Source organism: Salvia splendens, chromosome 17 (assembly GCF_004379255.2).
Source record: "Salvia splendens isolate huo1 chromosome 17, SspV2, whole genome shotgun sequence".
Classification (NCBI taxonomy): Eukaryota; Viridiplantae; Streptophyta; class Magnoliopsida; order Lamiales; family Lamiaceae; genus Salvia; species Salvia splendens.
The window spans coordinates 21,156,932-21,173,408 of NC_056048.1; the positions used below are offsets into that span (position 1 = coordinate 21,156,932).

At 36.6% G+C, this 16,477-nt stretch overlaps 2 protein-coding genes and 1 pseudogene across 10 annotated transcripts; all 3 read left to right on the forward strand.

Moving 5' to 3' along the window:
• LOC121774686 lies at window positions 1-1,629 on the forward strand. 9 transcript variants are annotated; one of them, XR_006044982.1, is made up of 3 exons: window positions 1-809; window positions 879-974; window positions 1,062-1,191. XR_006044982.1 is itself a non-coding variant. In XM_042171545.1 (3 exons), the coding sequence occupies exons 1-3, from the start codon at window positions 409-411 to the stop codon at window positions 1,464-1,466; spliced, it is 492 nt and encodes a 163-aa protein (XP_042027479.1). In that variant the 5' UTR covers window positions 1-408; the 3' UTR covers window positions 1,467-1,629. The 9 variants fall into 9 exon arrangements, 5 of the variants coding, with proteins under 5 accessions (XP_042027479.1, XP_042027483.1, XP_042027478.1 ...); XM_042171545.1 differs by lacking the exon at window positions 1,062-1,191 and adding an exon at window positions 1,461-1,629 and having other exon boundaries at window positions 890-974; XM_042171549.1 differs by lacking the exon at window positions 1,062-1,191 and adding an exon at window positions 1,461-1,629 and having other exon boundaries at window positions 914-974.
• A 2,069-nt stretch (window positions 1,630-3,698) lies between these two features.
• On the forward strand, window positions 3,699-7,340 carry LOC121773326 (annotated as a pseudogene).
• A 2,027-nt stretch (window positions 7,341-9,367) lies between these two features.
• On the forward strand, window positions 9,368-12,727 carry LOC121773819 (phosphatidylinositol transfer protein 3-like). The gene is made up of 8 exons (XM_042170733.1): window positions 9,368-9,424; window positions 9,491-9,620; window positions 9,700-9,817; window positions 10,041-10,129; window positions 10,208-10,254; window positions 10,332-10,420; window positions 11,724-11,857; window positions 12,188-12,727. The coding sequence occupies exons 2-8, from the start codon at window positions 9,534-9,536 to the stop codon at window positions 12,641-12,643; spliced, it is 1,020 nt and encodes a 339-aa protein (XP_042026667.1). The 5' UTR covers window positions 9,368-9,424; window positions 9,491-9,533; the 3' UTR covers window positions 12,644-12,727.
• The last annotated feature ends 3,750 nt before the right edge of the window (window positions 12,728-16,477 follow it).

Genomic DNA, 16,477 nt, shown 5'->3' on the forward strand with positions numbered 1-16,477 from the left:
TTAATTAAATAATTTCCCACAAGGAATTAAATTATCAGCCCAAAGATTTATTTTAACCTGGCCCAAGTTCTTATTTTATTTTCCAGGCCCAACTAATTATTTCACCCACCTTAAAACTTCTAAAGCCTAAAGAAATTTAAATGAAGCCCATACTTTAATAATTCATCCAATTCCAATTAATGAGGCCCAATTCCTAAAAGAAAACAAAAGGCCCAAAATTAATTATACTCCCCCATTCTCCCTCACGCCTATCTCTCTCTCTTCTTCTCCCTCTCTCTTCTTCTCTCTCTCTTCGGCTAAGCTGGGAATTTCCCAGAATCCGTCGCCGTTTCCCATCTCACCAGCCACCGCTGCCGTTGTATAGTCGCCTCGCCGGAGCTGGCTACTGATCCTTTGATTTCGCCGGAGATGGCCACTGATATCAGCGATTTCGCCGCCGATTCGTCGTCATCGTCCAGCCACTGCAGCCGCTGCTCCGTCGCCGCAGGAAGACGCGGCTGTCGTCACCGGAAGCCGCGACGCCACTGCCGTCGTTGCTGCGCAGTCACCTCACCGGGAAGACGCTGCTCCCGTGCGTCCAGACCCCTCACCATTGCGTCGACCCCCACGCCGGCGGCCTCTGCTCGTCGGTCAGCTACTGCTCGCCCCTCCGTCGCACGCCGTGTGGGGTCACCACTGACGTACAGCAGCGCCGAGTCCGGTGCGTGCTGTCGCTGCCTGTTGTTGCTGTCCGGTGGCTGCTCGATGGTCCCCGAACAGCTCCAAAACGACACCGCGCAGCCCCGAAACCAACCCGAACCACCCCGCAAGTAAAGTTCTTACATTGATTTTATGAAATTAAAGTTCGATTCTTTGATTTGGTGATTCAGTTTTATTAGATTGGTTACAGAGTTATGATATGCACAAACTCTAGGCTATTGCAGAGGAAATTGATATACCTTTGTAGATTGGGAACGAATTGGCATGAAAAAGAGGTTTCTGCTCTCGTTCTCTCCTCTCTTAGTTTTCTCATATTTTCTTAGCAGAAGTTGAAAGAATGGGTGTTGGTTTTCTTGTTGCAGAGAGAAGAATAAATTGATTTGAAGTGAATAATACAGGGGAGGGGAAGTGAATAATACAGAGGGAGAGGTGGTTTGGATGTAGTGAGATTTGCATAAAAGTACATATACATGAAAGATGGCAAAGTGGCGTGTATCTATATGCGTACTTACCAAGTTAGTGAAAGTGATGGTATAGCAAGTGGTCTGACAGAATTTTATCACAAATATTCTCATTTGTCACGGAATGATTGTATGATACAAATTTTATCTTCAGCATTAAATGAGCTGTCAGAAATCATTGATCCTCTAGGATCTGCTTCCATTTTTTTAATTAATTTATTTTTATTATTATTATTTTTATTTAATTATTTAAGTAATTGTTTATTGATTTGTTCACTTGTTTATTAAATTTTGGTGTAGGTATAATCGGTTCAAGTCCGTGGCTGTCCGCGCTGAAGTACCCGATTTTCTTAGAACGCAGGATGTATAAATTAAATTTTGTTGGACTTTTGTTGGATGTATCGGACATCAAGATTTTGAATTTTGGGATCTTATTTATTTATTTATTTATTTAAGTTTATTATATTCATATATGTGTAATATATTTACATGTTCTATTCACTTGCCTGACGTCAAAACAAACAACAACTACAATCTATCGTAGCTCAGATTTAATTACATAAAAGTCACTTATATAGATAATCAAGCTAATAATATTGTTTCTAATAATATCGGCTTAGCGGGTCGTTACATGTTATCAATAAAACATGTATATACGTTTATTTTTATTTTAGGATATTGACACTTAATATTACAAAACTTTCCAAAATTTTATTTTTTTACACGAACTTTAAACCTAACATATAATATCACGAACTTATATAGTTATTGCATTTTTATCACCCATGACAAAATCCGATATATTCATTTTGTACAGTGCGATATAATTCGACTTTGTATCAATAAAATATATATCATGTGTCATTTTTTAGCTGCAAAATCTTGGCGTAACTCATTATTCTCTTAAATATAAATTATAAATAATTAAAAATAACATTTTTCTGTGTCATGTCATCTAAAGAATTAAATGTATATTACACAGTGACATCTGACCAGCCAAATCAAGATTTTCGTGGTCAAGAAAATGAATGCATGGCATTTGTGACATAAAGTTATCGTTTGAAGTTTGATTAAATCTTCTTTATAAACTTTTAAAATACAATTACGTGCCGATAATAATTAATTAAGAACATAGTTTGATTAGTACGTAGAAATATAAGTACGAGCTTATAAGCTATAATGTGCTTAGGAATATCACTTTTTTTGGGAGGTGAATGTCGTTTGAGATTTTGTTTTTCCTTTATAAGCTACATGTAGTAAAATTTGGACAATCATCAAAACATTAAAAAAAAAGACAATCAGTCAGAATAAATTAATAGTTGGGTAATGCAATTTCATTTCAGATACCTGGCAACTTTTTTAAAAACAGATGCATATTTCTAATATTACCATTTTCATTATCATATCAAAAGATTTACTTATGTCGATTTGCTCAAATATTAAGTAAAAGATCTTGTAACCTACAAGGATTTTATATGTATATATTAATGAAAACAATCATTTTTGCCACTCTTACACTCCAACTTTGCGTCCACATGTTCTATGAAGAACTACAAAATTGGTTATTGAATTGGACAATACTTGGTTTCATTTATGTGGTACTTAATGGAAAAATATTATCAAGATCTCAATGTATAAGTTTTGGACAGTACTTCAGTTTCATTTATGTGATACTTCATCTTTTCAAAAAGAAAAAGGCTCAAGCATGAAGGGAAGGTGAGCCGGAAGCCATTACAGAGAAAGTTACAAAAACAAACCCGAACGAACTATCCACTAGAAAGGATAGCCACAATCTGAAGACCACTCCCTAATTCTTCCGAAACAGCCAACATGCCCTCAAAGCGTCACGGAGAGCATCGAGCTAGGGGTAAAAATATATTCAATGATCTCGATGTATTGGTACAAAAGGAAATATCTTATCAATTAAGTTGCATTACATACATCAACATGTCCAATTGTGATGATGCGCTCTATATAAAACTAACGCAGTAACTTCATTATAGATTCCAGTCATATAGTTTAACAATTAAATCAATCTAATTCATGTAAAAGTTTGTCGTATTAGAATTTAGTATTCCGAATCCAAAATACTCCTTTCATCCCAAAAAGTAGTCAATTTTTATTATAGTGTTTTAGACCATTCTCTAAAATTAGATTATTCTAATTTCAGTAAGTTTTTTTAAATGAGGTAAACCTTTTTCTTTACTAACAACACACCCATCATATTTTCTTTCTATATCTTTTACTTTATTAATTTTTTATTAAAATTTGTGACTTTGCTCTTAGTATGTTTTTATGTAGGATAGAAGAATATAAAACCAACTTATTTTACGTAAGAGGCCGCCGTTTTAAATTTAATGCAGCATGATCTAGAGAGTTATGTTTACTCTTTCATAGTCGCCTATAAAAATAATTGTATACTAGTACTTGATTTTAGACTTTTAGTTAATCATCTAATCTTGTTAAATAGTAGCATAATTATAAAAGGAAGAAATACAATTGGAGTGATTTAGATAGTGTCAGTAGAAATGTAAATGTAAGTTTTTGGCGGCAAAAAGCAAAAGCTCAAATCGAAAAAGGAAGAAGAGAGATAACTGTAAAATCAATTGCCAAAATGATCAGCGGCGGCGGCGGCGATCGCCCGACGGTGATGGTCACGAACGACGACGGAATAGATGCTCCAGGAATTCGAGCTCTCCTTCATGTCCTCGTCTCCTCCAATCGATTTAACGTCTATGTTTGCGCTCCTGATTCGTATGTTTTCTAGCTCACATTGGTTTCTCCGTCTGCAATTGTATGTTATCTGCGTGGTGTGTGTGTGTGAGAAAGAGAGAGGAACTGTGCCAAACTAGGTTGAAATTATTGTAGAATTATTCTTCAGTGTATGATACAGATACACTACATTTTGATTTCCTTTTCCTGTGATTTTTTTATTGTTTTAGTTCAATTTTTGCTTCCTTTAATGGCACTGATCGTTTGAATCCCCATAATTTTCAATCAAATTTTGTGTAGAAAAAATAAATCTCATCTGATAATTTTTACATTGATAATTCCCAGAGAAAAGTCTGCAGTTAGTCATAGCATCACATGGCAAAAACCTCTCTTTGCCAAGCCAGTCGAAATTGGTGGGACAGTTGCTTTTGCAGTTTCTGGTAGGTTGCAATGTTTTCTGAATCTATATTTGTTTAATACTCCCTACGTCCCTATATCGGTTTAATACTCCATACGTCCCATTTTAAGTGACAGGTTTTTTTTTAATGTCGTACTCTAATGGACACATTTCTAAAATGGAAACGTCTTTATCTCTACTTTATTCTCTCTCCAATCAACTCACAAAATAAAACTGCATAAAATCTCGTGCTGAATAGGAATAATTGCTTCACTTAGAATGAGACGGAGGGAGTATAAGAAGAGAGCGAAGTATCTTTGGAAGCTTTTGTTTTATTTTTTTCTCTTCTTTAAGGATGGGAAGGAACACTTATAGTTATTTAGTCCACATAAATGTAATACCAAATGTTGCAGGTACTCCTGCTGACTGTACATCATTAGGACCTGATCTGGTACTTTACTTTCTCAGCATTTGAATGACATTTCATAGTATATGTTGCTTCGGTTGCACCATGTCCTCTTATATGGAGTATCAAATTAGGTTGCCTCTCATATGACCAAGCTTATACCAATTGTACTTTTCACATTGTAGGGTAATATTTTTCTTTGCTACTATGTGCTCTGCATTCCATTACTCCACTTTTAACTTGAAAAATACAGGCCTAATACATGTATAATTAACCTATATCACTACATGTGTATCGTTTAATAGGCTTCTCTACAGTTGTTTATGTGTGCATGTTCCAGTAAGAAGTTTTGCATATATAATTCCACATTCCAATTCTTAATCCTCTTTCCTGCAGGTTATCAGTGGGATCAATATGGGTAGCAATTGTGGTTATCACATGTCAGTAACAATTCTATATCTGACTTTTGGATCATTTTGATAATTTGTTTTTTGGATGTAGAATTGCTCCTAACTTCTTTCCATGCAGTTTTTCTATATTGAGCTAGTATTTGTTTTTATATGAAATGCAGTAATGTGAAATCAACTGGTACTTGACCTAGATACCTTTATGTAAGTGATATTGTAAATGTTTCAAATAATAAGTTGTGACTCGGAAAATGTCTAAACATTCTATATAAATATAAGGAAGGAGCAACCATAACAGAAATGTCGACCGTTCTGAGTCCTATAAGTCTTAAAGTTTGATGTCCTAGCAAAGATTATAATATGTTTACCTGATAACCTTAATGCAATGACTCTTGTATCTTGATGAATGCAGTATATATTCTGGGACTGTAGCAGGGGCTCGAGAAGCGTTTTTAAATGGAATAGCTTCGATCTCTATATCATATGATTGGTATGTATAGAATATGTTACTTCAGAACCCTGCTCTGCATATATTTGCTACTATAGTGTTTTGTAATCTATACTGCTTCTTCATCTTAAGACAGGAATAATAGTCACACAGTGCTAGCTTGCAGGGTTGGAGGGAAAAGTACTATAGGTGATTTTAAACTTGCAGCAGAGGCGTGCTTGCCCATAATCTGTGGCCTGTTGCATGAAATCAAGAAAAAAACACACCCCAAAACTGTTTTCTGAATGTAGATATACCGACAGATGTTGCGAATCATAAGGTAAGTGCGGGGTAGGCTTTGGCAAGTCACTTGAGCTGATATGAGGTGTTAAAGTCAATATGTTTGCGACTGTTTTAATCTATACACATACAATATTACAATATTGACCAACTTGGATTTGTGGGCAACTGTTACGACCACATCCCTTGAATTTTATTGTTTTCCGATGAATGGTGGTACTAATATGTGATCCCGCTCTCCTGCTCCTATATCTCAAATCCACTGCTTTGTTTTAGTGAAGATTATAAGTATATCAATGTTTGTTTGCTGGTCCGGAACAGGGTTATCGACTTACGAATCAGGGCAAGACTATGGTAAAAATGGGGTGGAGACAAGTTACTTCTGAATCTGAAGGAAGGAAAATGCTGTCAACTATGACTATGGAGACAAGTTCATCATCGGGTTCTGAATCAACGTTCACTAATTTAAAGCATGAACTTGCATTCAAAAGAGAAGTATGACTCATTATCTTATAGTTGCTCTATTGTATATATGAATGGCCTTTTTGCCTCCGACATCTATCTAGTCAATACAACTACCTAATAAAGATTTCAATATTTTCTGAATATGTGATTTATGATAAGTTTAGTATTAAGTCAAATATATTAGACTAATATATTAGACCTAGTAGAGTATTTAGTAATTTCTGAAGTTCTGCAGTTATGCGTTGATAACTGCCCCTATGCTTATATGCACAATGAAATTTGATTTCGAGCAATTTGAAGTTACACTATAAGATGCATTGAGTTATGTATCGCTGTATTTCTGAAAACAACTATCTATCAATTCCTTCTATTAATTGATGTGTTTACATTCCACCTTTTACTACAGAACATGGTATGAAGATTATGCTGTTGTTGTTTTATGCTGTAACAGTAATTATCTCTGCATCCTTTTTTCAGGTGAAGGGATCACAAGTTGACAATAGTGATACAGACTACAATTGCCTTAGAGAAGGATTTGTATGTCCACTTTTCCGTAAGTAGATAGTTAGAATGATACTTGTTCGTGTGTAATTTGCCACTTGTTTATCTCAGATAACTGTGAGTCCTTTAGGAGCCTTGTCTCACGCAGAGATGGAAAGCCAAGCTTATTTTAAGCAGTGGTCGGCAGGTGTTTCAGCACTGTAAAGAGGTAATTTCTTCACATCTCTACAGACCTGAAAATCTTTGATCAGGGTGCATTTTACTTGTTTCATGTCATCGACATATCTTGAACTAATATATTCAGTTTTCTAAAAGGTTCCTAGTCCTGTCTCGGCCTTTCAGGATGTAGGATGTATGGAAGGATCTAGATGGTTCGCTTATCATTTCTGATCACGAGATCCCTTTTAGAGGTATCATCTTCCCCTAGTACGGGATCACTTATCAGCCCCACACATCCTTTATTCAGTACCTATAGTAGTTAATCACAATCTCATTGGTCCTGTAATTGGGACAAATCTGATTAGCCATGTATTTCGGAATATCTACGTTGGTTATGATAAATAAAAATTTCAATAGCTCGTTTCTTCCTGAGAAGTTTGTTATGCCTTGAAAAATCAGTTTGCCATTTCATGTTCATGATGCATCAAATTGTAGTGACTATGAGTGACCCAAACCAATGCCTACATGTCTATAACAACAATTAGTTTCAATCGGAAGTAAAGACTCTTTTTACCTGGAATAATGCATAAGTGTATTTGCTCAGTCAAATATATGCAAAGATTTATAGTCCATTAGTAGCTATTGTCAGTTGAGCTTCTAGCTCATGAATATTTTGAAGAACCTTCCATAATTCTGCCATTTGCTGGAACTTCACAAGGTAGGTAGGCAGATAGAAGCAAGATAGCAATGCCAAACTTCGTAGATTAGAAGTTCTTAAATTCAACAACTCGATAACTTGAGTAATTTATGTTGGTGGCATGTACATATCCGGGAGTATATAGAACCATGAAACCAAAATGTGAAGAATGGAGATAGAAAACCGTAACGAATGTACATTAATATATATGTGCATGTGGAATGATCTCATTTTGCTGTTGGCAATGCTGGTGCACAAGACTCCACTTATATGGACCATAGTATGTGAACATCTTCTCCGTAGGGGCAGGATTTTACGTCCTCGTACAGGATATATATTCCACCGCCTGAAAATTCAATAATAAAAATATAACTTTTAGCTATCAGTTCAGCCCCTAAGTATGTAGTCATACAGCTCGGGCAGGATGGGACAGAATAGATGAGTTATGAAGGCCTATTAGATTCTGCACAGATAGCATTGCATTAAACACTAGAAATAATGAAACAAAAAGGAATGGAGTAGATCATGGGAGGTTGATGAAGTGTGGTGAGCACATACTCTTCTTCTGAATCGAGTGGGGACGCAACAACTTCCGCAGGAAAGACAAGAGGGGCTTCAGGTGTTGGTCATGGTAGGTGAGAGAGTGGGAGTGGGAAAGAGATAAGAGACAGATAGCAAGGTCATACTTATATGTTGAAATCTCCATTTTTTCAGTTGAAGCATTTGCTTTTGCACTTTTGTTCTCTTAGTTCCTGCATTAATTAATGGCTGGAAAAAGGCTAAGGACCGGCAATTGAAATCGATTTGGGTATATATGTGTGGCACTCAGTGGCAGTGTGGAAAAACAACCACATTGAGATTATTCCAAACTATCTAAAAACCACACCATGCCTTCTTATGTGGCTTTCACCCGGACCGGTCAGTTCATAGGTGACTTTGCTAAGAAAGAAATCATCACCGTGCCGTGTTGTATTCGTGGATGTGTGAGTTAGATTTTGGGAGAAATAATTTTTTTTCTTATCATAATACTCAAAGATAATCTTCTAATATTGCAAGAATGTAATTGTAACTATCATAATTTTTGTGTATTAAAGATAATCAATTTGGATTTGCGTATGTTTGTTTGTGGGAGGATATTTTTGGAATTAAAGTAGCAACTGAGGTGAACTGTGGGGGTGGGTTGATGCCTAATGGTTTATGACTGCAAGATGGGGTTGCAGCACCCAATCAAGCTCAACACACAAGTTAATTTTCTTCAATTTTGTATATTTTTGAGTAAAAAATATACTATGTAGCCTATATCAAAGTAAATGCAAAGGCAAAATATAATGAAGTGGAAAAATGAAAAGTTTTTTTTAGCTCTTATGATTAATGAGGGAAGTGAAAGGTTTATGAGAAAAACTAGATAATTTAATCTGAACTATAAATATATGGCATTTGGTTGCTATAAATCCACTTACTCTGGTACTTAATTTTCCAATACATTTTTCATTGTATTTTTGGCAAAACTCTTGTCTTAGTTTTAGATACTCTTGTATTTTTAATTGAATTCCCGTAACTATTTCAGTAATCAAAGTTTGTTGTATTAGTGTTTTTGAAGTTGCATTTTAGGGAAATACAATGTGTTGTGGAAATAAGTCATTTTTTTTATTTGAGTGGAAATAAATGAAGTATTATTCACGCCTATAAAAGGAGCTCCTTCGCTAGTAGCATCACTTTCTCTCTCCACATTAAACCTACATAGCATCAAAGAGTGAACACTTAGTAGGTGTATTTAAAAGAATCAAGATTTGGTAACACAAGTGAGGTTTGCTTTGTTTCATTCATTTCAATTTTCATACACACTCTCTCTCTTGTAGGAGTATTCTCTTTCAATTGCAGCATTGAAAGATAATCAAAGAAATGGGATTTGAGGGAGACGAAGATAATCAAAGAGTTCAATCCGTTATTCAACTTCTCAACAAACAATCTCCACTTTCCCTCAAACAGGTATCTATATATGTATACTTCCATATCATTTCATTCATTTCTTCTCTCTCTCTCATATTATATGCATATAATTTTGCAGGAGAAATTCTGCAACAATGCATGCGTGGAGAGGTTTTTGAAAGCCAAAGGCCTAAGTGTGAAGAAAGCAGCTAAACATCTCAGGAATTGCCTTTCTTGGAGAGATTCATTTGCCCTTGGTAAATTTTCTCTTTTTCTTTCCACACATCTATATTAATTACTTTCTATTTTTTTTTCAAAAACCCACCTTTTCTTTGCCTACATCTCCTTTATTTCATCCAACTACTTGTAAGATTCTTGCCTTGTTTTTTAAACTCTTGTAACTTAATTTGTAGGTAGATAAACACAAAAAAGGAAATAGTACAACATATTAATTGATGATTTTGTGTGAAATATTTGAAGATCATTTGAAAGCTGATGAATTCTCTCATGAGATTGCTCAAGGAATGGCGTACGTTGCTGGTCATGACGACGATCTAAGACCTGTCGTGGTATATATTTAAGCCAAATTTTGTAACTACTAAAATACTTAATTCTTCATAAGAGTTTTTTTAAAACATAACTTGCAGATTTTCCGGATCACTAAAGAATACCAGAAATTCCATTCTCAGAAGCTGTAAGTCTATTTTTGTGTATCTGATCATCATCACAAATATAAATTTATTTATATGTAATATTTTGGTTTTTTTATAGATTTAATCGGTTGCTAGTGTTTACACTGGAAGTGGCAATTCAAACCATGCCAAAAAATGTCGAACAATTTGTCCTCCTCTTTGATGCAAGTGAGTTTTTATTTGCTAAGTTTAAAGAAATACTTAAAAACTTTTATTACTTTTAATTAATCTCGCAAAAGTACGTAAAAATGACTTAGCTTCAATTTAATCGATGTTTATTGACAAAACTTTAATTAATTTGTAGCCCACGTAGATATTATTTATAGACAAGTACACCACTATAAGATTAATTAATTATAGCCGTGCTAGAAATTTGACGATAATGAATAGTTGATAGTTCATCCCTAGAGCCTATATATATTTTCATCTATATATTTATTTTCATCTAATTAAATTAGGCGTACCTTGTAAAATGAATAAAGCTATGAAGTTGACTATCATAAAAGGGTATCTTTGTAAAGTGAATAAAGATAGTAAAACATTAATACTTTCATTTAATTCTCACATCTTTTAATATACTATATACTAGTATTAGTCATTCATACTTATTCTAGTGATGCTCATTTGACTCAAATGCGAATCTCTTTACGTTATTATTCATTTATATTTCTTTATATGCTAATCTAACTCAAATGAAAGGTATAATAATCAGAATTTTTTATATTTTAGTAGAATTAAATTTTTACTAAACCACTAATAAATAAATTGATTTGTATATGAATCCAAATCAAGACAAGTGATTTTGTACTTGAATATTACTAGTATAATTTTACGAGTTGGAAATCACAGTCAATTTATGGAGCTATTAGCACTACATGACATCCTAAAAATACCTTTATATTAAGTCGCTCTTAAAATCTTTCCAAAACCATGCCTTGCAATAAATAACTAATACTCCATTTAATTAATCAATTCAAGTTAATATCATAAATAACTAATAAATCTGTCGGAAGCAGAAAATGAGTCTGAAAATCCCTACTAAATTGACCGGAATGCCCCTGATGTGTCATGGTCAGATTTGTTGACAGAAGGGTATATGAGGTCATTTGTTTTCCGAAATTGGCGGGAATGCCTCTGATGTATCATAAATAATTTAACTACTCCCTCATTCGATTGAGTCTTTCTTCTATTTTGAAAAGTTTTAATATAATTGAGTCATTTCTATTTTTGACAAAAAATAACTCTTTTTTTACTTTATTCTTTTTTCATCTCTCTTATTGTATTTTCTCTTACTTTAACACACTATTATTAAACTACGTGCTGAAAAGAAATGTTTCAATTAATAAGTAACGGAGGGAGTAGTACCTGCTATACACCACAACAAAATTTCTCATTTTTTCGTATTCTCTTTGAAAATGCTGCCTTTTTTGTATCAAAATTAAATTTTAATATTGAATAATGTGAATTATAGGCCTTTGCAGATCAGCAGGTGGATTTACGAACATGTTGGTTGGAAGTCTGAAAATCATAGGTGAATATTACCCAGGAAGACTTCACAAGGCTTTTGTGATTGACCCTCCACCCCTCTTCTCTTACCTCTGGAAGGTACCATCAACCCCGTTTTTTTCTTTCTTTTTTGCTATAAATATAATTGCATTTTACTTGCTTGTTTTTATTTGATGTGAAAAAGTAGTTGGTTGACATTTTGGGATGCCCATATTTTAAAGTTTTATTTTAAGTAAGTGAGTTCCACAATTCACTAAATCATTATACTCATATATAAAAATGAGACATACATTCAATTATAAATGAGTATCATTTTGTGCAAATTGTTGTGTTTGTTTTGGCAAACTCATGGCTTGCACGTGGTCTGGTTTGAGCATTTTTTCGTTCCATTGATTAAAAAATAATTATTTTAAACTTGTGATTTTATAGGGAGTTAGGCCATTCGTTGAGCTTTCACCGATCACGATCACCATATCGTCGCTCGATTTTGAAGAATCGGCCGGATTGGATGATCTAACGCGACTGCGCTTTAACTCTTCCTCATCAAGATTCTCGGAGTTGAAATTAGGTGCGAAGATATCTCATCTGAATTTTAGGTCTCACTCCTTAAGGGTGGTCGGAAAGGGCTTCTTGCCGGAAACGACACAACCCAGAACTCCAAAACCCTCCTTCTTCGTCCAAATCCATTCGTCATCCTTGTTTTCAAGGAGTAGAGTGGAGAGAAGCACAAAATCGTTTATGCCATATATAAAGTTATATCGACAGCCCTATGACGAGATGATTTATAGATCAAAGATGAGGCCTCCTCTTGGCGGCCTCATCTCCGTTGTGTGTCCACATATCACCCGCACTCATGTCTTTCACTCACAACGTTTTTTCATCTAAATTATCTATTTTGAAACACTCTTGTTTTGGTATTATTAGCTCACAAATCTCCATTAGTTACATTGTCAATTTGATTTTCCTTCATTTTATATACTCCGTATTAGTAATTGACAATTGATCATTTAGAAAATTTGCATGGTTCTCCACTAAATTATACAAACAATTTAGTAGAGTAGAAGTAGATAACTCATCTATCTTTGAGTTATATGTTAAAAATTATTTAAAATATGTATTCTACTTATCACGTTTTGTTTATTTATCTTACCCAAAATAAAATATGAATAAACAAAAATATGTTATCAAGTAAAGCACGAATTTGAAAGAATGTTTTAGATAAAAACAGTAGTATGCATTTTAGCATGCATGCATTAATGTAGTGGTACGTTGTAAACTAAACTTCGCATTTTTTGGCTTGTGCGTGTTAAAATGTTATCCGGTAAATATTTGTTTATTTTGAATAATGAATAAGAGTAACTAAATTCAACAATTGTCATAAAATATTTAACATATATCAGTCAAATTAGGAAAGTCTCCATCACACTCAACTATAATCAGCATTTTCATTAATTAATCTAAGAGAGCGAATTGATTTTTAGCAATCTGCTCACGAAAGATGGAAATATGCGTTCAATATTATTCAGGTAAACCTAGGGCTGGCAATTTTTGACACGACACGATAACACGACACGAACCGGCACGAAAATAATGGGTTTGAGTCGGAGCTTATTGGGTTCGTGTCCTTATCGGGTCGACCCGTTAAGGACACGAAAATTTCGTGTCGTGTTCGTGTCGGGTTCGTGTTATCCGTTAACAATACGTGTTCGTGTCGTGTTCGTGTTATCCGTTAACAAATAATATTTTAATATTATTAATTCTTATTATTTTCATTTTTAATATGATTAACCGTTATCAGGTCGTGTTGTTATCGAGTCGTTATCGTGTCATCTCGTGTACGTGTTGTTATCGTGTCGTGTTGACCCGAATTGGTTCGTGTCGTTAATGGGTTCGTGTCGTGTTCGTGTCTGAGGATTTCGTGTCGTGTTCGTGTTCGTGTTTGAGGTTTTCTTAACGGGTCGTGTTCGTGTTTGTTGTTATCGTGTTCGTGTCGTTATCGTGTCGACACGATAACGACCCGACACGCACGATTTGCCACCCCTAGGTAAACCCGCATGATAATTACATTATCTATACAAAATATTTGATAATTAAAAAAAAGTTCGTTTAAATATACAAAATTGTATTTGTGCTTCTTTTAATATATTCTGTTAATTATATTTAGAAAACGCAACCTTTTTGCCCTAATGATATTGTACAAAATATTTCATTATTATTTCATGTTAAAACACAATATTTTATTGTTAGTTCATGTTGTTACCTGATGGGGTACGTACTAAACAAAGCCCAATAGCAGTGGGCCCATCAGCCCAAAACCCAAGGAAGAGTATCAGTTCGGCATTACCAAAGAGTTCGGCCCCAGCCTACAGCTCGGTAAAAGCCGACCAATCAAGCTCTACTCTCAGATCGGCAAAAGCTGCTCGGCAATAGTTCAGCAGTTCGGTCTCAGTATTCGACCGAACTGGGAGATAGTGGACTCATGCAGAACCTCCACGACCTCCACTACACGATCTATTTAGTGGTGTCAACTCATGCAGGATCTCATGCAGGATAGCAGACCAAACAAAGAGATAGTGGACCCATGCAGGATCTCATGACCTCCACGACATCCACAACCTAGTTAGTGGTGATGTAAGCCACGACCTAGTTAGTGGTGATGCAAGCCACGATCTTAGTTCAATGTATAAATAGAACTTAGATCAGATAGACTGAGGGAGGAGAGAGAGCGCTCTAGACATCAAATATCATATAGCAAGTCTGTATTTGTAAGCTGGTAAACCAAATCAAGCAATACAATCTTGCCCTCCTTTCTTCCCGTGGACGTAGATTTACCTCAGTAAATCGAACCACGTAATTCCTTGTGTCGTGATCTATATTTATTACCTGCATTTACTACCATCAAAAATTCGCCCAACCATCACTGGCGCCGTCTGTGGAAAACAGAGAACCAAATCTGTGATAAAAGCGAGTTTTTGATCCTCTTCCACCAAAAAAATGCATACCAGATCACATAATACCCGTGCTTCCGTCCGTGATAACCATGAGGAAGCTAGTCCAGCCCGCAGGTCTGGAAAACAGCCTCGGGAGAAATCTACTTCCAGTTCTCACGGAGAAGGAACAAACCGCTCAAAGACTCATCGCACCGAGTCTTCCCAGCAGCCCGATTTGAACGAGGCTGTCAAGTTGTTTTTGGCCGAGAAGCAGGAAGAGTTCTTAATTTTCCTGCAAAAGGGCCAAAAGCCGGAGACGAAAACGGTGGATTCTCCCTCCTCATCCAGACATGAAAGTCACTACCGCAGTAGTGCCGTGTCTTCCAGAAAGAAGAATCCTCAACCCCGACATGTTCCTGTTCCTCCTCGGTACCGGAATCACAGGAGAACTCCATCTCCTCCATACCGAAGAGATGTCGGGTTCGCCATGTACGGAGCATTGAAGACTCCGTTCTCGGACGATATCACCCGAACTCCCTTGCCACAGAACTACCGAACTCCGTCGATGACTTATGACGGGTTAGTGAATCCTCATGACTTCCTGGGACGCTATCAGTATAACATGGCGAACCAGGGTCTCAATGAGGTCCATATGTGCAAGCTGTTTCCCGAGCTGCTTATCGGGAACGCAAGAAGGTGGTTCGATAGCCTCCCCCAAGGCAGCATTAGATCTTACCGAGATCTAATGGATGCTTTCCACAGGAGGTTCTTTCAGAAAGCGGAAGCCCGAATCACTTCGGCTCAGCTGCTTTCTATACGTCAAGGTCGTGACGAAAAGATCAGCGACTTTATGACGAGATTCCACAAGGAATGCCTACAAGTAGATGATCTCAATGATCTACTTGTCATTTCGGCATTCCAAAATGGAATCCTGCCCGGAGCTCTCTACAGAAAGCTCGTGGAATGCAGTCCGCAAACAGCTCAAGAGATGTGGGACATTGCGGACCAGTTCTCCCGTGCCGATGAGGCAGACCGTCGCAAACGGTCTTTAGACAGCTCATCCCGAGGAGACAGGAGGAAGCCCGATCATAGCGATCAGGGACATCCTCGCCGAACTCCTTTTGGCGATCAGGGACATCCTCGCCGAGCTCCTTTTGGCGATCAGGGACATCCTCGCCGAACTCCTTTTGAAAGGATTCAAAGGACTCCGGTGCAAGACCGATTGGGGCCACGTCTCAATCCTGAGAAGCCGCCCGCTCAGCTCGGTTAGAACAAACCAAAGGACAATGGGTAGAAAATCTCCCTCAAGTCCTATGGTCCTACCGAACTACACCCAAAACCTCCAACGGTGAAACTCCGTACAGTCTGGTGTACGGCACTGAAGCCGTGATTCCGGTTGAGATCGGCGTACCCAGTCCCCGAACTCTAAATTTCTCCTCAGAAATGAATGATGACGGACTGAGAGCCGAACTAGATCTGGCCGAAGAAAGAAGAGAATTGGCCTGCATAAAAGCAGCCAAGTACAAGGAGCAAGTAGCCCGGTATTATAACCAAAGGGTGAAAAAGCTGCAATTTCAAGTGGGAGATCTCGTCTTGAGAAACAACGAAGTAAGCCGAGCAGAAAAGCTGGGCAAACTCGAACCCACATGGGAAGGTCCATATCGGGTGTCAGAAGTCCTCGGCAAAGGGTCTTACAAATTGACTCACATGTCAGGAGAACAAGTACCCCGAACATGGCACATTTCCAACCTCAAGAAGTTCCATTTGTAAGAGACAGTCCGGTCAGTCA